We start from the raw sequence: 18,697 nt of genomic DNA on the forward strand, positions 1-18,697 counted from the left end.
TAAAAGTTATATTCTTTATTGACAAGGACTTCAGAGTCACCCTTTAGCCAACCTGAAAGACAGGAAAGGAAACATGTTAATCTCAAACTCTGAAAATATCCTGCCAACTGAAGCACACAACAGTACCTTTTGCATGAATGCTCTTGGCGCTCCCCGGCGGTGTCGACCCAGCTGCGAGTAAGAACCTTTTACACCAACTCCACTGTAGGGCTGCTGTTGTCCAGTCGCTGCGCCACTCTGACCAGCACTCCCAATACTCGCCTGCCTGACGGTGAGACGTCTATAAGGGATGTTCTTGGCCTGCTGAGTGCTGGGATAGTTGTCCCTTGTGTAGCGAGCGTCCTCCCTGCTGTCCCTCCCCTGCTCAAAGCTGTTGCAGGTGTAAGTATACGTGCCTGGAGGATACTGGCCATTCAGGAACATGTAGTCATAGGAAGGGTAAAGATAGGGGACCAGGCCTGATGGCACAGGTCCTCCATTAAAGCCTTGTGAAGGCTGTGCAGCATAGACAAAACCAGGTGGTGGCATGGAACCTCGCGCTTCGTTCTCAGATTCAGAGTTGCCTTGCTCGAAGATTTTCTGTTCCTGGAAAAGTTCCCCTGCCTGGTACTGTGGAAGAAAATAGTCAGGCTGGATCACAAAGTTTAGGCCAAGTGGTCGAAAGGCAGGTCCACTGGAAGCAAACTGCTGAGTGCTAGGTCCTGTGGATGGTCCAGCAGAAAAGGGATTGGGAGGTGCAACAGCCCAGGAAATGCCTAAGAACAGAAGTGAGTAATATTAGCAAGTAGAACTCAAGGCAATGAATGTAACAGTAAGGTTCCTTTGCTAAACATGGACATTCACTACCCACATCAGTTCAGACATTTTAGAAACCCTGACAGCTCAAGTTTAGCTAGCTTAGTTAAGTCACATTAGCATTAGTAACCTTGTTTAGAGGCAGGGCTTGCAGAAGAGCCTCGAGCTCTGGATTTGAGAGCTGGATTTGAGACCATTTTACAGGCAGCCCCAAAAATCCACAAGAAAGAAACATCCAGTTAAAGCCAGCAGAAGCAGGGTTTGCACCAAGAGAAAGGTCATCAGGAGAGACTTAAACAATTCAACTACTTAAGATGTGGACAGCAATGATACTTTACCTTGCTGCATAGGGTAGCTGTAACTCAAACCAGTCAGCAAAACAAGCAGCAAAGCCCTATTGAAAAGCAGACAAAGCATAAGTAAAACTACTTAACAGAAACCAGTCAAAACATCACAAAAACCTGTTGCTCATCCTGTTGCAGTACACCAAACAGCCATCATGTTGAATGAACGGCTCAGGTACCACTGTGAGCCTGTGAAAGGTTTATAAGTGCAACAGGTGACCTGCCCTGACCAATCAGAACATATCCAGTTAACGACTCACAGCTGTGAGCAATTGAATCCTGATTAAGGTGGATCATAACTGGTTCAGTTGTCCAATTTTCTTCAAATGTTATGTTGCACATGTTCTGTAACCGAAAACTCATTGTTTCCCATCTCAGGGTAAATCAACTCAGAGTTCAGGGTTAGCCTCAGAATTTTTTAAAGGTATACAGCCACATTTACATGGGCACATTATATGACAAGGGTGACCATATTTTGATTTCCAAAAAAGAGACACTCGGACCGGCCTCGAGACACAAATTCCGACAGGCTTCTCAGAGGTTAAAGGAACACGCCGAATTATTGGGAATTTAGCTTATTCACCGTAACCCCAAGAGTAAGACAAGTCGATACATACCCTTCTCATCTCCGTGCGTGCTGTAACGCTGCCTGACGGCTCCAGCATTAGCTTAGCCCAGCACAGATCCTGCAGGTAAATGGTTCCAACTAGCCTACTGCTCCAAATTGTGACAAAAGTGACAAAATAACGCCAACATGTTCCTATTTACATGTTGTGATTTGTATAGTCACAGCGTGTACAAAAAAACAACGTAACATGAGACACAGCCATCTTCTAACAGTAAACAAACCGGGAACTATATTCTCAGACAGGCTTGCTGCGAGCATATCACTCTGCCCAAGTACTATCTTCTTCCGCTTGAGAATATAGTTCCCGGTTTGTTTACAGTTAGAAGACGGCTGTGTCTCATGTTACTTTGTTTTTTGTACACACTGTGACTCTATAAATCACAACATGTAAATAGGAACATGTTGGCGTTATTTTGTCACTTATTCGGAGCAGTAGGATTACTGGAACCATTCACCTGCATGTTTTGTGCTGGCCTGATGCCGCTGGAGCCGTCAGACAGCATTACAGCACACACGGAGATGAGAAGGTTATGTATCGATTTGTCTAACTCTGGGGGTTACGGTGAATAAGCTAAATTCCCAATAAGTCGGCGTGTTCCTTTAATGAACATGCTCTATTATGCCTCAATTTTGCAAAAATAACTTCTGTAATAAAATAGAATCTGTAACATACAATAATACCTCTCTGTTTTAATATAAATAAATATGAAATAATGTTCTAAAATCCAGCATCAACAAAATATCTCTTAATACCTTTTCAATGTAATATCATAAATAAAGACACTGAAACATATGTGCCAGCTTTGCACACGTTGCAGTCCGCCTCCAACTTGTCCGGTCCCGACCAGGATGGTACGTGGGACATTTTTTTTTGCAGTTCAACTGTGAAGCGGTTACATTACTTACTGTTTGGAAGTATGGGGAAACACTTACAAAACCAACACTGAACCTATCCTTCATAAGAGAGCCTTAAGAAAAGCACCAAAATTCAGAGATATTGACTTCAAAACTGCACAAATAACTAAATAGTTATCGAACAGTATTCAAGGGTTGTTTCAAATGAGAGCAATCACCACTTAAGAACATTTGTATTTAAAAAGAAACAAAAGAACAAATTCTAAATAACACTGCATCACAACCAACGGAGTTAATGTATGGAACAGCTGCAGTGAAGAGATGAAATCATGTACGAGTAATTTTAAAAGACTAAACTGAATATATTAAATGGATACGCAAAGGACTCTGTGATAGTACTGTATACAGGTTCCTTGGTCTACATATCAAGTCTAGTGTGGAGGTGTTATTTAATTTGCTATAGATACAAATGAAGATTTATAGAAAAGAAAAAAGTGCATGCATGGGTTTATGTGAACAGTAGGTAGATATACAGTGTATATAGAGATGTATATAAGAAAAGCATCACATTTTTGTATTTAACCAAAGGATAAAAGTATGGGGGGTAGGATCTGAAAAGTTTGTTATGAACTCCCGACTCCTTTTTGAACAAGGGAATTTCTAATTTGAATTACTTTCAATATTTGTAGATTATGCTGAGATTAAAATGACCTTAAGTGGTCATTTTATAAATGTATGCATGTCTATATATATTTTTTTTTTTACATGTTCAAAATAAGCTACAAGGTGTCATGACAGAACTGGGTTCAGCAGCAGACTGAATTATTTGGATCATAGCATAATATAAGTTGTTGGTGATTTCACGTTCTGGACTAATATTGACAGTTAAACCCTGCACCTAGTTAGATCTTTGGCGACATGAGTATTGCATCTTGGGAGTAAACATTGGAAACCAGGGCAAACATAAAAGTTGTATTCTTTATTGAAAAGACTTCAGAGTCATCCTTTAGCCAACCTGAAAGACAGGAAAGGAAACATGTTAATCTCAAACTCTGAAAATATCCTGCTAACTGAAGCACAGAACAGTACCTTCTTCATAAATGCTCTTGGAGCTCCCTGGCGGTGTCGACCCAGCTGCGAGTAAGAACCTTTTACACCAACTCCACTGTAGGGCTGCTGTTGTCCAGTTGCTGTGCCACTCTGACCAGCACTCCCAATACTCGCCTGCCTGACGGTGCGATGTCTATAAGGGATGTTCTTGGCCTGCTGAGAGCTGGGATAGTTGTCCCTTGTGTAGCGAGCGTCCTCCCTGCTGTCCCTCCCCTGCTCAAAGCTGTTGCTGGTATAAGTATACGTGCCTGGAGGATACTGGCCAGTCAGGAACATGTAGTCATAGGAAGGGTAAGGATAGGGGACCAGGCCTGATGGCACAGGTCCTCCATTAAAGCCTTGTGAAGGCTGTGCACCATAGACAAAACCAGGTGGTGGCATGGAACCTCGCGCTTCGTTCTCAGATTCAGAGTTGCCTTGCTCGAAGATTTTCTGTTCCTGGAAAAGTTCCCCTGCCTGGTACTGTGGAAGAAAATAGTCAGGCTGGATCACAAAGTTTAGGCCAAGTGGTCGAAGGGCAGGTCCACTGGAAGCAAACTGCTGAGTGCTAGGTCCTGTGGATGCTCCAGCAGAAAAGGGACTGGGAGGTGCAACAGCCCAGGAAATGCCTAAGAACAGGAGTGAGTGATGTTAGCAAGTAGAACTCAAGGCAATGAATTTAATAGTAAGGTTCCTTTGCTAAACATGGACATTCACTACCCACATCAGTTCAGACATTTAGAGACCCTGACAGTTCAAGTTTAGACTTAAACAATTCAACTATTTTTAAGATGTTGACAGCTATGATACATTACCTTGCTGCATAGGGTAGCTGTAACTCAAACCAGTCAGCAAAACAAGGAACAAAGCCCTATTGAAAAGCAGACAAAGCATAAATACAACTGCTTAACAGAAATCAGTCAAAACATCACAAAGAACCTGTTGCTCACCCTGCAGTACACCAAACAGCCATCATGTTGAATGAACAGCTCAGGTACCACTGTGATCCTGTGAAAGGTTTATAAGTGCTACAGGTGACCTGCCCTGACCAATCAGAACATAGCCAGTTAACAACTCACAGCTGCGAGCAATTGAATCCTGATTAAGGTGGATCATAACTGGTTAAGTTGTCTAATTTTCTTCAAATGTTATGTTGCACATGTTCTGTAACCGAAAACTCATTGTTTCCCATCTCAGGGTAAATCAACTCAGAGTTCAGGGTTAGCCTCAGAATTTGTTAAGCCTCCTTCCTTAAACGGGCCCTTAATTTTCTCCAAATGTTATGTTGCACATTGCTACATTAGGTGCTTTAGATTACAATCCTTACACAACACAACCTCTGTAGTTTTTGTTTTTTTGTGTATGTGTTCTTTGTCACAGATGTTTGTTCTGGTGTTTCCCTTTTTCATTCAACATTCCTGAGCAGTATCTAATGTATTTTTTTTTTATTTCTGAACGGTTAGAAATAGGATATTTTCTGTCAAATTTAAATGTTGTCTTACCTTCAGCTATTTGGCCCAATAACATATAGTAAGTAAGTAAAAATAAGAGAGGCGCTCTTTTCATTTTCTTAAAATATCACTGTCCAGAGACAAATGTATCTTCAAACGGTAGCTGTTTGTTGCATAGTAGATGTTAAGATCAGGCTTTGTAGATTCACACACACATATCCACACTTCAGAGCACAAACACACACACACACACACACACACACATACACACACACACAGGCAGAGAGTTAAACATACGTCAGGAGATGATATTGAGGCCCCTTCCATTCATTTTCATTTCCAGATAACTACCAATTTGAGCGGTATCATTTTTCTTCACAGTCGATCAGATGTGAAGCCTACATAACCCTATCCGTCCTCATATCACTAACGTCACCCATCATGGACATATTCTTACATCCGAGTAGATTCTTTGTGTTTTTTATATATAATATATATGTTTTTTTTTGCAAACGGCAGTTTTCTTTACGACATCGGTGATGCGGAGCATATTAGTAAAGCCACTGTTTGCAGAGCCGTCAAAAAAGTGGGCCTCACTCTGAAAAGTGTTTTTAAACTTTTGTAGTGTTCACTTGGACACATACCAGTGAGAGCCATTAAAAAGGAGTCCCACAGAATAGCAGGCAATGATGTAAAACCCTTTGAAATAAGGGTTTATCATTAATGTTAATGATAAACCCTCCAAGCACACTAAAGTTAGCCATGGCGTTCCTCAAGGCTCAGTGCTTGGACCAATTCTATTTTCCTTATATATGCTTCCTCTAGGTAATATTATTAGGAAACACTCAATTAACTATCACTGTTACGCAGACGATACCCAATTATATCTGTCAATTAAGCCAGATGAAAGTGGTCAGTTAGCAAGACTTCAAACGTGTATTGAGGATATAAAATCCTGGATGACCCACAATTTCCTGATGTTAAACTCAGACAAAACTGAAGTTATTGTGATAGGACCAACGCACCTCCGAACTTCGTTTTCGAAAGATATAGTTACTCTGATGGTATTACCCTAGCCTTCAGCACTGCTGTCAGAAATCTAAGAGTTATTTTTGATCAGGATATATCCTTCAACGCCCACTTAAAACAAACCTCAAGAATAGCCTTTTTCCATCTTCGTAACATTGCCAAAATTAGGAATATCCTGTCTCAAAACGATGCTGAAAAACTAGTCCATGCATTTGTTACTTCTAGACTAGATTACTGCAATTCCTTATTATCAGGTTGCCCAAATAAGTCCCTTAAGACTCTCCAACTGATGTGATGACTATGAAAAGATCATATTTCTCCTGTATTAGCTTCTCTGCATTGGCTTCCAGTGAAATATAGGATCGAATTTAAAATCCTCCTCCTGACTTACAAAGCTCTAAATGGTCAAGCACCATCATACTTAGAAGAGCTCATAGTACCTTATTGTCCCACTAGAGCACTGCGCTCCCGGAATGCGGGGCTACTTATGGTTCCGAGAGTCTCTGGAAGTAGACTGGGGGCCGGGGCCTTCAGCTATCAGGCTCCAGTATTGTGGAACCAGCTCCCAGTCTGGGTTCGAGGAGCAGACACCGTCGCCACATTTAAGAGTAAACTGAAAACTCTTCTCTTCGATAAAGCTTATAGTTAAGGAGTGAGGAGTTGCAGCGTCCGCCTAACCCGGCCCACTGCTTCTCCTCGTAGTCATCAGTTTTATACTGTATAATTAATAATCTAGCGAGAGTAGAGGGAGGCAGGCCAGTACAGCCCGATCCGGTTGGGGAGAGTTCTAGCCCGACCAGGCACCTCTCTTAAACCTGCCTCTCTTAAGTTATGCTATTACAATTCTAGACTGCCGGGGAGGCTGTTCCTCCCTAAGACACACTGAGCTGCTCTCTCATCTCTACTTGTTACTTTTGTATGCATCCTGTCCCAGAAATGCTTGTTACTAATCTAGCTCTGGGGAGTTTACTCCCCGGAGTCCTTATGTTTCTTCTTCGCAGAGCCATGCTCTGCGATTCTCTGCATTTCCCGGCCGCATCCTGCTGCGTCCTGCTGGATCCGCAGCATCCACCCGTGCTCTGCAGTGCCACGTTACATCCCGCAACGCCCTGCTGTGATGTTCCTATGCACAGAGTAGTCAGGATCCGGTATAGGAGACTGCACTACTCAGTATGACACGATGTGCCCTGCTATGACATGAACTTCCACGATAACCTTCGAAGTCACAGTGACTTCTAATGTGACTGTTATCACCACTGTTCATCACGCCCCCAACCGGCCCATCAGACACCGCCTACCAAGAGTCTGGGTCTGCCGAGGTTTCTTCCTAAAAGGGAGTTTTTTCTTGCCACTGTCGCAATAGCCACTGCTAATGCTTGCTCTTGAGGGAATTACTGTAATTGTTGGGGTTTTGGAATTTATAGAGTGTGGTCTAGACCTACTCTATCTGTAAAGTGTCTCGAGATAACTTTTGTTATGATTTGATACTATAAATAAAATTGAATTGAATTGAATTGAATTGAATTAAATGATTATAAATTATAATTCTGTTAATGACATGGTGCTGCAACCTCAGAATGGGATTAGTAGTAGTTTTGCCCGCAGGATTACACCTAAATGAAATTCAGTTTTTTTGAAAAACAGTTTTCACCAGTAATATACTTGTGATTAAATATGAAATGAATACACTATATTGGAACATACACATTGAGTCAAGCAGCATTTTTCTCCCACGCCAATTCTCTCTCTTTTGCAGCAGCAGCCATGTTGCTTTTTTTTAACAAAATATATGTTTAAACTCGCTGTATGTGCGCATGAGTAGTTCCAGAGGGGTAATATGCCGACCGATTTGTGGTTGTTGCCATGGTGAATCCTAGTATCATGGCTCCATTCATGCTGCCTTTTTATGGAGGTGGTGCACGTGTTTAACTTGGAGTCAACCCGCTCCGAGTTGATTGAACCAACTCAAATCCGATGTTCTGGAGTTTCCATCTCAGGGTAAATCAACTCAGAGTTTAGGGTTAGACTCCATTTGTTAAACCTCCTTCCTTCAACGGGCCTTTATATTTTCTTCTAAGGTTATATTGCACATTGCTACATTAGGTGCTATGGATCCTTAGTTTGTTTGTTTGTTTGTTCCTTGTTATTCTTGAGTTTTTTTCATGTCATGGTTCAACAATGTATTAATTCTGATTACCAATTCATGATTTTATTAAGTCAACAAAGATTCAGTCTTGGTAAAGACCACACAACATGCATCTACTACAGATCCAGAGAACCACATAAACCTTTCTCCACACTGTGTGTATTTAACTTGGTGGGAAGTGTGCTTCGAACTCCATATGTATTGCCAAGAAAATTAAAAACAATGTTTTTTAAAGAAACCCCTCTGACACCTGGTGGTAATATATTTTTTTTATAGAATCAGTGTTGTAAAGAATTCAAATGTCCACACGAGTCTTAGACTTCAAAGAATCCTTTGTATTAAGCAAACATGCAGGTAACATACAGGCAGCGAACATGTGATTTTCCTTCACAGATTCAACCTTTCAACAGGTTTACTCGGTCTACCAGGGTATGGAACAGTCCAGTCTGTGTGTCAGGCGGTTCGACACTGGAGGTTGGTGATGCAGTGTCAGCAAAGACTGCGGGGTCAGGCTGCTGCGTGGCAGCTCCTTGCTGTAGTCCATCTGGAGCTAGAGGATGTGTGGCTCAGCCGCCGGGGAACCTGTCGCAAGTGACGCCGGTTGCGTCTCAAAGTTGCTCCCTGGGGTGTTTCAGTGTTGGAAGGGTTGTCTTTATCTTCCGGCCCATGAGTAGCTCTGCCGGGCTCACGCCTGTGGTGGTGCAAGGCGTTGACCGAAAGCACATGAGGGCGAGCAGAGGGTCTTTCTGCCTCAAGATTATTTTAGCGGTCTGAACCCTTCTCTCTGCACGTCCATTCCCTTGAGGGTTGTGTGGACTTGAGAGAGTGACAGTGATTATCTTCAGAGTGAGTAGTGACAGCGAGCAAGTACGACTCTAGAGTCAGTGAGAGAAACAAAGTGTCTCCCCTGTGTTTTGTGACCACGGTGGGGAAATCTTTAGCAGGTGTGTTATCTGAAGGGCCTATAAGGTTCAGCATTTTGTGTGAATGCTGCTCCACGGTCTGCTCTGGTCCCTGTTTGTGCACATCAGAGCCGCCTCTCGGGAATTACCCACAACAAAGTACGGTAGTATTCTGTGCAATGCACCAGTTAGAGTACACAACGGTCCCATGAAAGAGACATTTCATGAATTTATTACCCAGGACAGTAGGTAAAAAGGGGACATGGCTGGGCAAAAGACACTAAGTTCTGTGCTGGAGAAACTGTTTCTCCACTAGCAATTTTAAATAATTGCTTCCACATCTCTGCTGGCTGGATTTTGCAAAATCCAAAATATTTCAGTAAGCTTTGATTCTCAAGGGCAGAGGTGTTGCCAGGTTAGCCGATTGTTTCCAATATTTATGCTAGGCTATGGTGGCACTAGCATAAGTATTTACCGTACATACAGTTGAGTGCCATCAATCTTCAAGGTGTCATGACAGAACTGGGTTCAGCAGCAGACTGAATTATAGCATAATATAAGTTGTTGATTTGTCGTAGTTCTATGGCCAGACTGTAAATGGCTGTCACATTCTGGACTAATATTGACAGTCAAACCCTGCACCCAGTTAGATCTTTGGCAACATGAGTATTGCATCTTGGGAGTAAACATTGACAACCAGGGCAAACATAAAAGTTGTATTCTTTATTGACAAGGACTTCAGAGTCATCCTTTAGCCAACCTGAAAGACAGGAAAGGAAACATGTTAATCTCAAACTCTGAAAATATCCTGCCAACTGAAGCACAGAACAGTACCTTTCGCATGAATGCTCTTGGAGCTCCCCGGCGGTGTTGACCCGGGGACAAGTAAGAACCTTTTACACCGACTCCACCGTAGGGCTGCTGTTGTCCAGTCGCTGCGCCACTCGGACCAGCACTCCCAATACTCGCCTGCCTGACAGTGCGACGTCTATAAGGGATGTTCTTGGCCTGCTGAGAGCTGGGATAGTTGTCCCTTGTGTAGCGAGTGTCCTCCCTGCTGTCCTTCCCCTGCTCAAAGCTGTTGCTGGTGTAAGTATACGTGCCTGGAGGATACTGGCCAGTCAGGAACATGTAGTCATAGGAAGGGTAAGGATAGGGGACCAGGCCTGATGGCACAGGTCCTCCATTAAAGCCTTGTGAAGGCTGTGCAGCATAGACAAAACGAGGTGGTGGCATGGAACCTCCCGCTTCGTTCTCAGATTCAGAGTTGCCTTGCTCGAAGATTTTCTGTTCATGGAAAAGTTCCCCTGCCTGGTACTGTGGAAGAAAATAGTCAGGCTGGATCACAAAGTTAAGGCCAAGTGGTCGAAAGGCAGGTCCACTGGAAGCAAACTGCTGAGTGCTAGGTCCTGTGGATGCTCCAGCAGAAAATGGACTGGGAGGTGCAACAGCCCAGGAAATGCCTAGGAACAGGAGTGATTGTTAGCAAGTAGAACTCAAGGCAATGAATTGAACAGCAAGGTTCCGTCGCTAAACATGGACATTCACTACCCACATCAGTTCAGACACTTACAGACCCTGACAGCTCAAGTTTAGCTAGCTTAGTTAAGTCACATTAGCATTAGTAATCTTGTTAAGAGGCAGAGCCTGCAAGAGAGCCTTGAGCATATCCTGGAGGTGCATTCTGAAAACTGGACTGAGCTGGATTTGAGACCATTTTAGAGGAAGCCCCAAAAATCCACAAGAAAGAAACATCCAGTTAAAGCCAGCAGAAGCAGGGTTTGCACCAAAGAGAAAGTCATCAGGAGGGACAAACAAACTACTTAAGGTGTTGACAGCAATGATACATTACCTTGCTGCATAGGGTAGCTGTAACTCAAACCAGTCAGCAAAACAAGGAGCAAAGCCCTATTGAAAAGCAGACAAAGCATAAACACAACTATTTAACAGAACTGAGTCAAAACATCACAAAGAACGTGTTGCTCACCCTGCATTACACCAAACAGCCATCATGTTGAATGAACAGCTCAGGTACCACTGTGAGCCTGTGAAAGGTTTATGAGTGCTACAGGTGACCTGCCCTGACCAATCAGAACATAGCCAGTTAACGACTCACAGCTGCGAGCAATTGAATCCTGATTAAGGTGGATCATAACTGGTTAAGTTGTCCAATTTTCTTCAAATGTTATGTTGCACATGTTCTGTAACCGAAAACTCATTGTTTCCCATCTCAGGGTAAATCAACTCAGAGTTCAGGGTTAGCCTCGGAATTTAAAGGTATACAGCCACATTTACATGGGCACATTATATGACAAGGGTGACCATATTTTGATTTCCAAAAAAGAGGACACTCGGCCCGGCCTCGAGACACAAATTCCGACAGGCTTCTCAGAGGTTAATGAACATGCTTTATTATGCCTCAATTGTGCAAAAATAACTTCTGTAATAAAATAAAATAGAATCTGTAAGAACCTACAATAATAGCTCTCTTTTAAAATAAATAAATAATATGAAATAATGTTCTAAAATCCAGCTTCAACAAAATATCTCTTAATACCTTTTTAATGTAATAAGATAAATAATAACGACACTGAAACATATGTGCCAGCTTTGCACACAGTGCAGTCCGCCTCCCACTTGTCCGGCCCCGACCGGGACGGTACGTGGGAAATTTTTTTTTGCAGTTCAACTGTAAAACTGCTCTAGTCTTGTTTTATGGTTCTGCGGAGACTCCACGCAGAGCTTTCGCCGTAGCCTACTTAATGGCCTGATGTTTATACTTGCGTACTGGTGTGTGCGTCGAGCCGGCATGTGTGTGTGTGTGTGTGTGTGTGGAATGGGTGATATAGTAGAGCGAGGGAGAAGTGAGACAATGACGGTGATTATTTTCAAAGTGAGTAGTGACGGCGAGCAAGTACGACTCTAGAGTCACAGTGAGAGAAACAAAGTGTCTCCCCTGTGTTTTCTAACCACGGTGGGAAATCTTTAGCAGGTGTGGTATCTGAAGGTCTTATAAGGTTAAAGTCTGTATAAAGCTCAAATGTGCTGAGAAATCATGAGCACTGTTAGTGACATAAGTTTAATGATTTTCCTCTCAGATTGATGTGTTGAAGAGGATGTTCTATTTGATTCTGTGATTGGTGGCTCAGTGGGATCAATGATTTTATGTGTAGTGTTGGAGCCCCCCAAAGAGACTGACCTTAAAGGGACTCGGACCTTTACTTGTGTTGAGTTAAATAAAGTTGTAATAATGCTGTAATAAGGCTTTAATTAGCCTCCTGAGACCGTCCTGATCTTGCGAGCTCCAGTTTTCCACTCGCAGATCAGTCTGGCATTTTGAGGCAGAGAAAATTTGGAGCCGTTAGCCAAACGGCCGAGCCAATCAGTGTTGGTTTTGAGGTGGGTTAGGTGGTAATAGACAGATGGTTTATCCAATCAGCTAACCAGTATTTTCAGACAGCGGTAGCCCAAATTCTGTTAGCCGCTCGCTAATGCTTTTTTTTCTCTTGGATCCTTCTTTTGGAATATGGTCCGGGAACCTGAAATGGTTTTTTTCATATGCTGTTGCAACAACTAGTAACGTTAGAAAAACTACAACACCACACACCGGATCTAGCTAGACCGGAAACGAAACAACTGTCACGTGGGCCACATTTGTTTTTGTTTGGGCATGCGAGCCAGCCAAAGAGTAGTAGGCTAACGTTACGTTTTGAGTGGTTGGCGAGCGCGAGATGCCGAAATGGATGCCAATAAGATTCTGAATGGAAAGTTTACTTTTAAAAAGTTGCCAAATGGTTCCATTGACAAGACCAAAGTGATCTGGGTGTTTTGTCGTTGTGAACTGAGCTATCATCGCAGCACGTCCAGTCTGAAATACCATTTGATGGCCAAGCACACAGCTGATGTGATTTCTCCGCTCCCTCGTCGAAGCCAGGCGACAATGGATGATTTCAGACAGAAGCACATTGATACCACAACTAAGAACAAACTTACTGCAGCCATAGCTAAATGGGTGGCTACTGCATGTAAGCCTGTTAATGTTGTGAAGGACGAGGGTCTAGCTGATATCACTCGCATCGCATCCAACGACTGGACCTACGAATTGCATTCGAGAGTCACCATTACAAGCCACGTGCAGAAATTGTACGAAACGGAGAAGGCTAAGGTACAGCAGGTGTTGGAGAATACAAAAGCAGTCGCGCTCAGTGGTGGACGTAATCACAACTACCTCGGGGTCACAGCGCATTACTTTGATCCACAGTGGAAACTTCAGTCTCATGCTTTGACTGTTCTAAAGACAGAAGAGAGGCACTTCGCTGACGCTGTTGCAGAGCATTTTATGCAAGTAGCTAGAGAGTGGGACATTGAACACAAAGTTGTCTCACTGATAGTGCACGCAACATGATTGCAGCGGCCAAGCCAAGCTCCCCTTTGAGCACATGCCGTGCATCGCACACAGTGTGCACCGAGCCGTCACGGTTTCTCTAACCAACAGGCCGTTTGACAGCGCAATGGCAAAATGCAGAAAGGTTGTGGGACATTTTAAGCACAGCCCAGCAAACCAAGCGGAGCTCGAGCAACAACAAGTCACACATCATCAGAAGAAAGAGTCACTCGCACAGGAAGTGTCAACCAGATGGAATAGTACCCCGGAAATGATCAAGCGTGTTCAGCGGAATGCTGAACCACTGAAAGATGCACTGGCCCTGCACACAACCAACATCGCCATGCCAACAGTTACTGAGCTGGAGAAACTGAAGAAGCTCGAGGCTGTGCTGGAGCACTGCAGGTAATTTATTGTGTATCCGTGTCGTTTGTATATCTGTTTGTTTATTAATCAAAGTAGGTCTGTGTCAGAACAGTAACGTTAATGATTGGGTGTGTGTTTATGTGCGTGCAGGTAGGCTATGCATGTGTGAAATGGAGAGAGAGTACGAGTGTGGTGAGTGAGTGTGGTGAGTGAGTGAGTGAGTGAGTGAGTGAGTGAGTGAGTGAGAGAACTGTGTGAATTACAGTAGGCCTAACTAGTTCCCCAAAAACGTGATTCTCTATATTATTGCAGGTATGTGTCTGAACTTCTGGGAGGAGAGAAATTTGTGTCTTGCTCAGTGGTGCTGCCAGCGTTGTGTCATCTGTCACGAGTGATGGAGGTCACTGAGGACGACCCAGCTTACATAATCAAGTTCAAGGGAACCTTCGCAGCAGACATGGAGGGTCGCAAGGAGAAGACCAATATCACATGGCTGAGAGTTGCGACAGCACTTGACCCAAGGTCAGATTGCCATGTTTCATTCTTACACTCATCCTCATACTCAGCATTGTGTTTCTCTCAGTGTGTTTGTTTTGTTAGGTTGTTTGTTTCTTTACTTTGTATTTTTATTTAGCACTGTAGAGTATTGTCGCAATTTTGTTATACCTGCACTTGTACTTGTATTAAAGTTACATTTCATTTCATTTCAAGGTTTAAGGACCTCAAGTGTCTGAGCAAACCTGACAGGGCTGAGGTGTGGGGTACGATCCGCGCCTTGCTCCAGGCCTGAGCCTCCTACGACGAAACCAACTCTCATGCTTGCAAACGAGTCTTTGTCTAATGAAGAGGAGGCCAATATTAACCAATGTCTGGAGCGCTACAAGTCAGAGCCTCTTACTGGCATGGATGACTGTCCCCAGGAACGGTGGTCCACACATGAAGGGGCACACTGTGAAATGGCCCACCTTGCACGCAAGTACTTAGTAACACCAGCCACATCAGTACCTTCTGAAAGGTTGTTTTCACTGTCTGGGCATGTTGTACAAAAGAAGAGAGCTTCCCTGTTGTCTGAAAATGTCAACAGGCTTGTCTGTTTGAGTAACTGGCTCAAAGCAAAGAAGTAGTATGCTTACATTTTATTGGTTACTGTTACTGTTCATACTTTCTGAAATAAGAGGCTGAGTTAATGAGCCTCTGGTGAATAAAGAGTAGTTGCCTGACTGCTATGTTCAAAGCAAACTTGAGAAAAAGAGAGTATTAAGCCATGGTTTAACTGCACTATAGGCTGAGTCCTAGTTTACCTTACATGTGCACTTTGTAATTTGATTTTGTATCGCCCTGTTTTGATCCCTTAGAAAGGGCTGTTGAAGGGGCTGTTTGTGTGACAAAGTATTTTTTTCACCCTTTTATTGATGGACAGTGTTACATTGTGTGAGAGATTATTTGCTCAAAGTGTGAATGTTAGTTTTGAACACTACATTACATGCCAATTTTGTTTAAAAAAAAAAAAAAAAAAAAAAAAACATTTGCAAAAAGCAAGCCGATCCACTTTTCCAGCATTGAAATGAGAAAAAAAAATGGGACAAAAGGAAATCAAGTTAAATTTAGAATAGATAAAAATGCGATTAATTGTGAGTTTACTATGACATTAATGCGATTAATCGCGATTAAATATTGTAATCGCTTGACAGCACTAGTTTTAAATAATAAATTGTATGCTGAAGTCAGGTTTTGAAAATGGGAATTGAATCTAGAATGACTACTAAGGTAAAAACAGCTGGTTATTTCTCTCCCCCTCTGTTCCTGTTTCTTGCAGATAGATTAGGTTAAAACCAACTATTAACATATGAAAAGAAACGTCTCTTTGAGTCTCCAACCTCCTGGTGCCTAGTCTGGGTTAGAACAAAGGAAATGCATATCGCTGTAGAATCGGCACTACCATGATAAACAACCTTAGTCAGTCACCTGAAATTCAGAGGTGTGTCCTTATCCTGAGAGACAGGAATATAATTCGGATCCTGAGATGATCCCAGGACTGCAAGCCTGGGACCCGACAAGGAAACAAGGTTCTGCAGTCCGCTGTTTACAGTGTATTGTTTTGTCATTTCACAGGACTGCAAACTGTGTCCCCACAAGGGAAAGCATGTCTTGCAGTCCACTGCTGGCAGTGTTTTCATGTTCTATGTTTGATTGTTTTTGTCATGTCGTTTTCATCGTGTTGTTCATTAAACCTTTTGCTTAATCTTTCAATTTGACCCAGGCCTCTCCTTCCTCCTCAGAAATCAAACGAACACGTCTTTTAGAATTTCTTAACACTTGCCAACTCACATGTTTATATTATCTAACGTGTTACCTAAACGTACCCCTTATAAACCATGTCATCAAGACAGCATCAGCGGATTTCCTCCTCCACACATCACCGCCACTCAAGATACAACACAGGAAACGCATCGGCATTTTGTGTGTAATGCTGCTCCGCTGTCTGCTCTGGTCCCTGTGTATGTGCACGTCCCAGATCCCCACAAGGCAGCCTCTTGGGAATTACGTCACACAACAAAGTACCATAGCATTGTGTGCAAAGTCAATTTAAGTACATGCTTAATGGTCCCATGAAAAACTGACATTTTTCATGAATTTATTGGTTGTGGTGTTAAACCTCTAATGCATTTATGTAATCAATCTCTGAAAACTGGAATCTTTCCAGATAAAAATGAAAATGGCAAAAGTGATACACTTTCAAACCTGTTTCACTGCTATCCCAATTTTCTAAAATACTAGAAAAAAATATTCTCTACAGGGCTCGAACACTTCATTGCTAAACATAATATACTGTGTAATCAGCAATATGGTTTCAGGGCTAATAGGACAACTTCACATGCACTTATTCAATTTGTGGAAGAAATAACAGAAATAGAACAAAAAAAAAGATATGCAGTGGGGATATTCTTGGATCTTAAGGCATTTGATACAGTAAACCACAATTTCTTGATTATGAAATTACACAAATAGAGAATTAGGGGGACTGCACTTTCCTGGTTAAATAGCTACTTACATAAACATGTTGAATTGCAAAACCATAATTCAAAGTTAAAGAAAATGACCTGGGGTCAGTGTTAGGACCATTGTTTAACTTTTATGTAAATACAAGTTGAACTTCTTGAACATGGGAATTTCCCATTTGAATTCCTTACAATATTGGAAGATTATGCGGAGAATAAAATTACCTTAAGTGCTCATTTTAATTATATGTATGCATGTCTATAGATTTTTTTACATGTTTAAAATAAGCTACTACAAGGTGTCATGACAGAACTGAGTTCAGCAGCAGACTGAATTATTTGGATCATAGCATAATATAAGTTGTTGGTGATTTCACGTTCTGGACTAATATTGACTGTCAAACCCTGCACCCAGTTAGATCTTTGGCTACATGAGTATTGTATCTTGGGAGTAAACATTGGAAACCAGGGCAAACATAAAAGTTATATTCTTTATTGAAAAGACTTCAGAGTAATCCTTTAGCCAACCTGAAAGATAGGAAAGGAAACATGTTAATCTCAAACTCTGAAAATATCTTGCCAACTGAAGCACAGAACAGTACCTTCTGCATAAATGCTCTTGGTGCTCCCCGGCGGTGTCGACCCGGCTGCGAGTAAGAACCTTTTACACCAACTCCACTGTAGGGCTGCTGTTGTCCAGTCGCTGCGCCACTCGGACCAGCACTCCCAATACTCGCCTGCCTGACGGTGCGATGTCTATAAGGGATGTTCTTGGCCTGCTGGGAGCTGGGATAGTTGTCCCTTGTGTAGTGAGCGTCCTGCCTGCTGTCCTTCCCCTGCTCAAAGCTGTTGCTGGTGTAAGTATACGTGCCTGGAGGATACTGGCCAGTCAGGAACATGTAGTCATAGGAAGGGTAAGGATATGGGACCAGGCCAGGTCCTCCATTAAAGCCTTGTGAAGGTGGTGCAACATAGAAGAGAGGTGCAGCGTAGACAAAACCAGGTGGTGGCATGGAACCTTGCTCTTCGGTCTCAGATTCAGAGTTGCCTCGCTCGAAGCTTCTCTGTTCCTGGAAAAGTTCACCTGCCTGGTAAGGAATGGAATCTTGCGCTTCGTTCTTAAATTCAGAGTTGCCTCGCTCAAAGCTCTTCTGTTCCTGGAGCAGTTCACCTGCCTGGTACTGTGGAAGAAAAGAACCAGGCCGGATCAGATTGCTAAGGCCAAGTGGTTGAGGGGCAGGTCCACTGGAAGCAAACTGCTGAGTGCTAGGTCCTGTGGATGCTCCAGCAGAAGAGGGACTGGGAGGTGCAACGGCCCAGGAAATGCCTACGAACAGGAGTGAGTGATGTTAGCAAGTAGAACTCAAGGCAATGAATGTAACAGAAAGATTCTTTTGCCAAACATGGACATTCACTACCCACATCAGTTTAGACATTTAGAGACCCTGACAGCTCAAGTTTAGACTTATACAATTCAACTACTTTTAAGATGTTGACAGCTATGATACATTACCTTGCTGCATAGGGTAGCTGTAACTCAATCCAGTCAGCAAAACAAGGAGCAAAGCCCTATTGAAAAGCAGACAAAGCATAAATACAGCTGCTTAACAGAAATCAGTCAAAACATCACAAAGAACCTGTTGCTCACCCTGCAGTACACCAAACAGCCATCATGTTGAATGAACAGCTGAGATGCCACTGTGATCCTG

The 18,697-nt window shown here is 42.8% G+C and overlaps 3 protein-coding genes across 8 annotated transcripts; all 3 read right to left on the reverse strand.

Moving 5' to 3' along the window:
• On the reverse strand, positions 1–1,331 carry LOC114572994 (uncharacterized). Of its 2 annotated transcripts, XM_028604844.1 has the most exons (5): positions 1,268–1,331; positions 1,134–1,189; positions 926–976; positions 127–755; positions 1–52 (listed from the first exon to the last, which is right to left on the reverse strand). In XM_028604844.1, exons 1-5 carry the CDS (start codon positions 1,294–1,296, stop codon positions 44–46), a joined length of 774 nt encoding a protein of 257 aa, XP_028460645.1. In that variant the 5' UTR covers positions 1,297–1,331; the 3' UTR covers positions 1–43. The 2 variants fall into 2 exon arrangements, with proteins under 2 accessions (XP_028460645.1, XP_028460646.1); XM_028604845.1 differs by lacking the exon at positions 926–976.
• Positions 1,332–3,586: 2,255 nt separating this feature from the next.
• On the reverse strand, positions 3,587–4,745 carry LOC114572996 (uncharacterized). The gene is made up of 4 exons (XM_028604849.1): positions 4,662–4,745; positions 4,527–4,582; positions 3,712–4,340; positions 3,587–3,637 (listed from the first exon to the last, which is right to left on the reverse strand). The coding sequence occupies exons 1-4, from the start codon at positions 4,685–4,687 to the stop codon at positions 3,629–3,631; spliced, it is 720 nt and encodes a 239-aa protein (XP_028460650.1). The 5' UTR covers positions 4,688–4,745; the 3' UTR covers positions 3,587–3,628.
• A 5,202-nt stretch (positions 4,746–9,947) lies between these two features.
• Positions 9,948–18,697, reverse strand: LOC114572991 (uncharacterized). Of its 5 annotated transcripts, XM_028604837.1 has the most exons (5): positions 18,637–18,692; positions 18,502–18,557; positions 18,160–18,315; positions 17,591–18,072; positions 17,466–17,516 (listed from the first exon to the last, which is right to left on the reverse strand). In XM_028604837.1, the coding sequence occupies exons 1-5, from the start codon at positions 18,660–18,662 to the stop codon at positions 17,508–17,510; spliced, it is 729 nt and encodes a 242-aa protein (XP_028460638.1). In that variant the 5' UTR covers positions 18,663–18,692; the 3' UTR covers positions 17,466–17,507. The 5 variants fall into 5 exon arrangements, with proteins under 5 accessions (XP_028460640.1, XP_028460639.1, XP_028460641.1 ...); XM_028604839.1 differs by lacking the exons at positions 17,466–17,516; positions 17,591–18,072; positions 18,160–18,315; positions 18,502–18,557 and adding exons at positions 9,948–9,999; positions 10,074–10,702; positions 11,092–11,147 and having other exon boundaries at positions 18,637–18,697; XM_028604838.1 differs by lacking the exons at positions 17,466–17,516; positions 17,591–18,072; positions 18,160–18,315; positions 18,502–18,557; positions 18,637–18,692 and adding exons at positions 9,948–9,999; positions 10,074–10,702; positions 11,092–11,147; positions 11,227–11,288.

Source organism: Perca flavescens, chromosome 18 (genome assembly GCF_004354835.1).
Source record: "Perca flavescens isolate YP-PL-M2 chromosome 18, PFLA_1.0, whole genome shotgun sequence".
Classification (NCBI taxonomy): domain Eukaryota; kingdom Metazoa; phylum Chordata; class Actinopteri; order Perciformes; family Percidae; genus Perca; species Perca flavescens.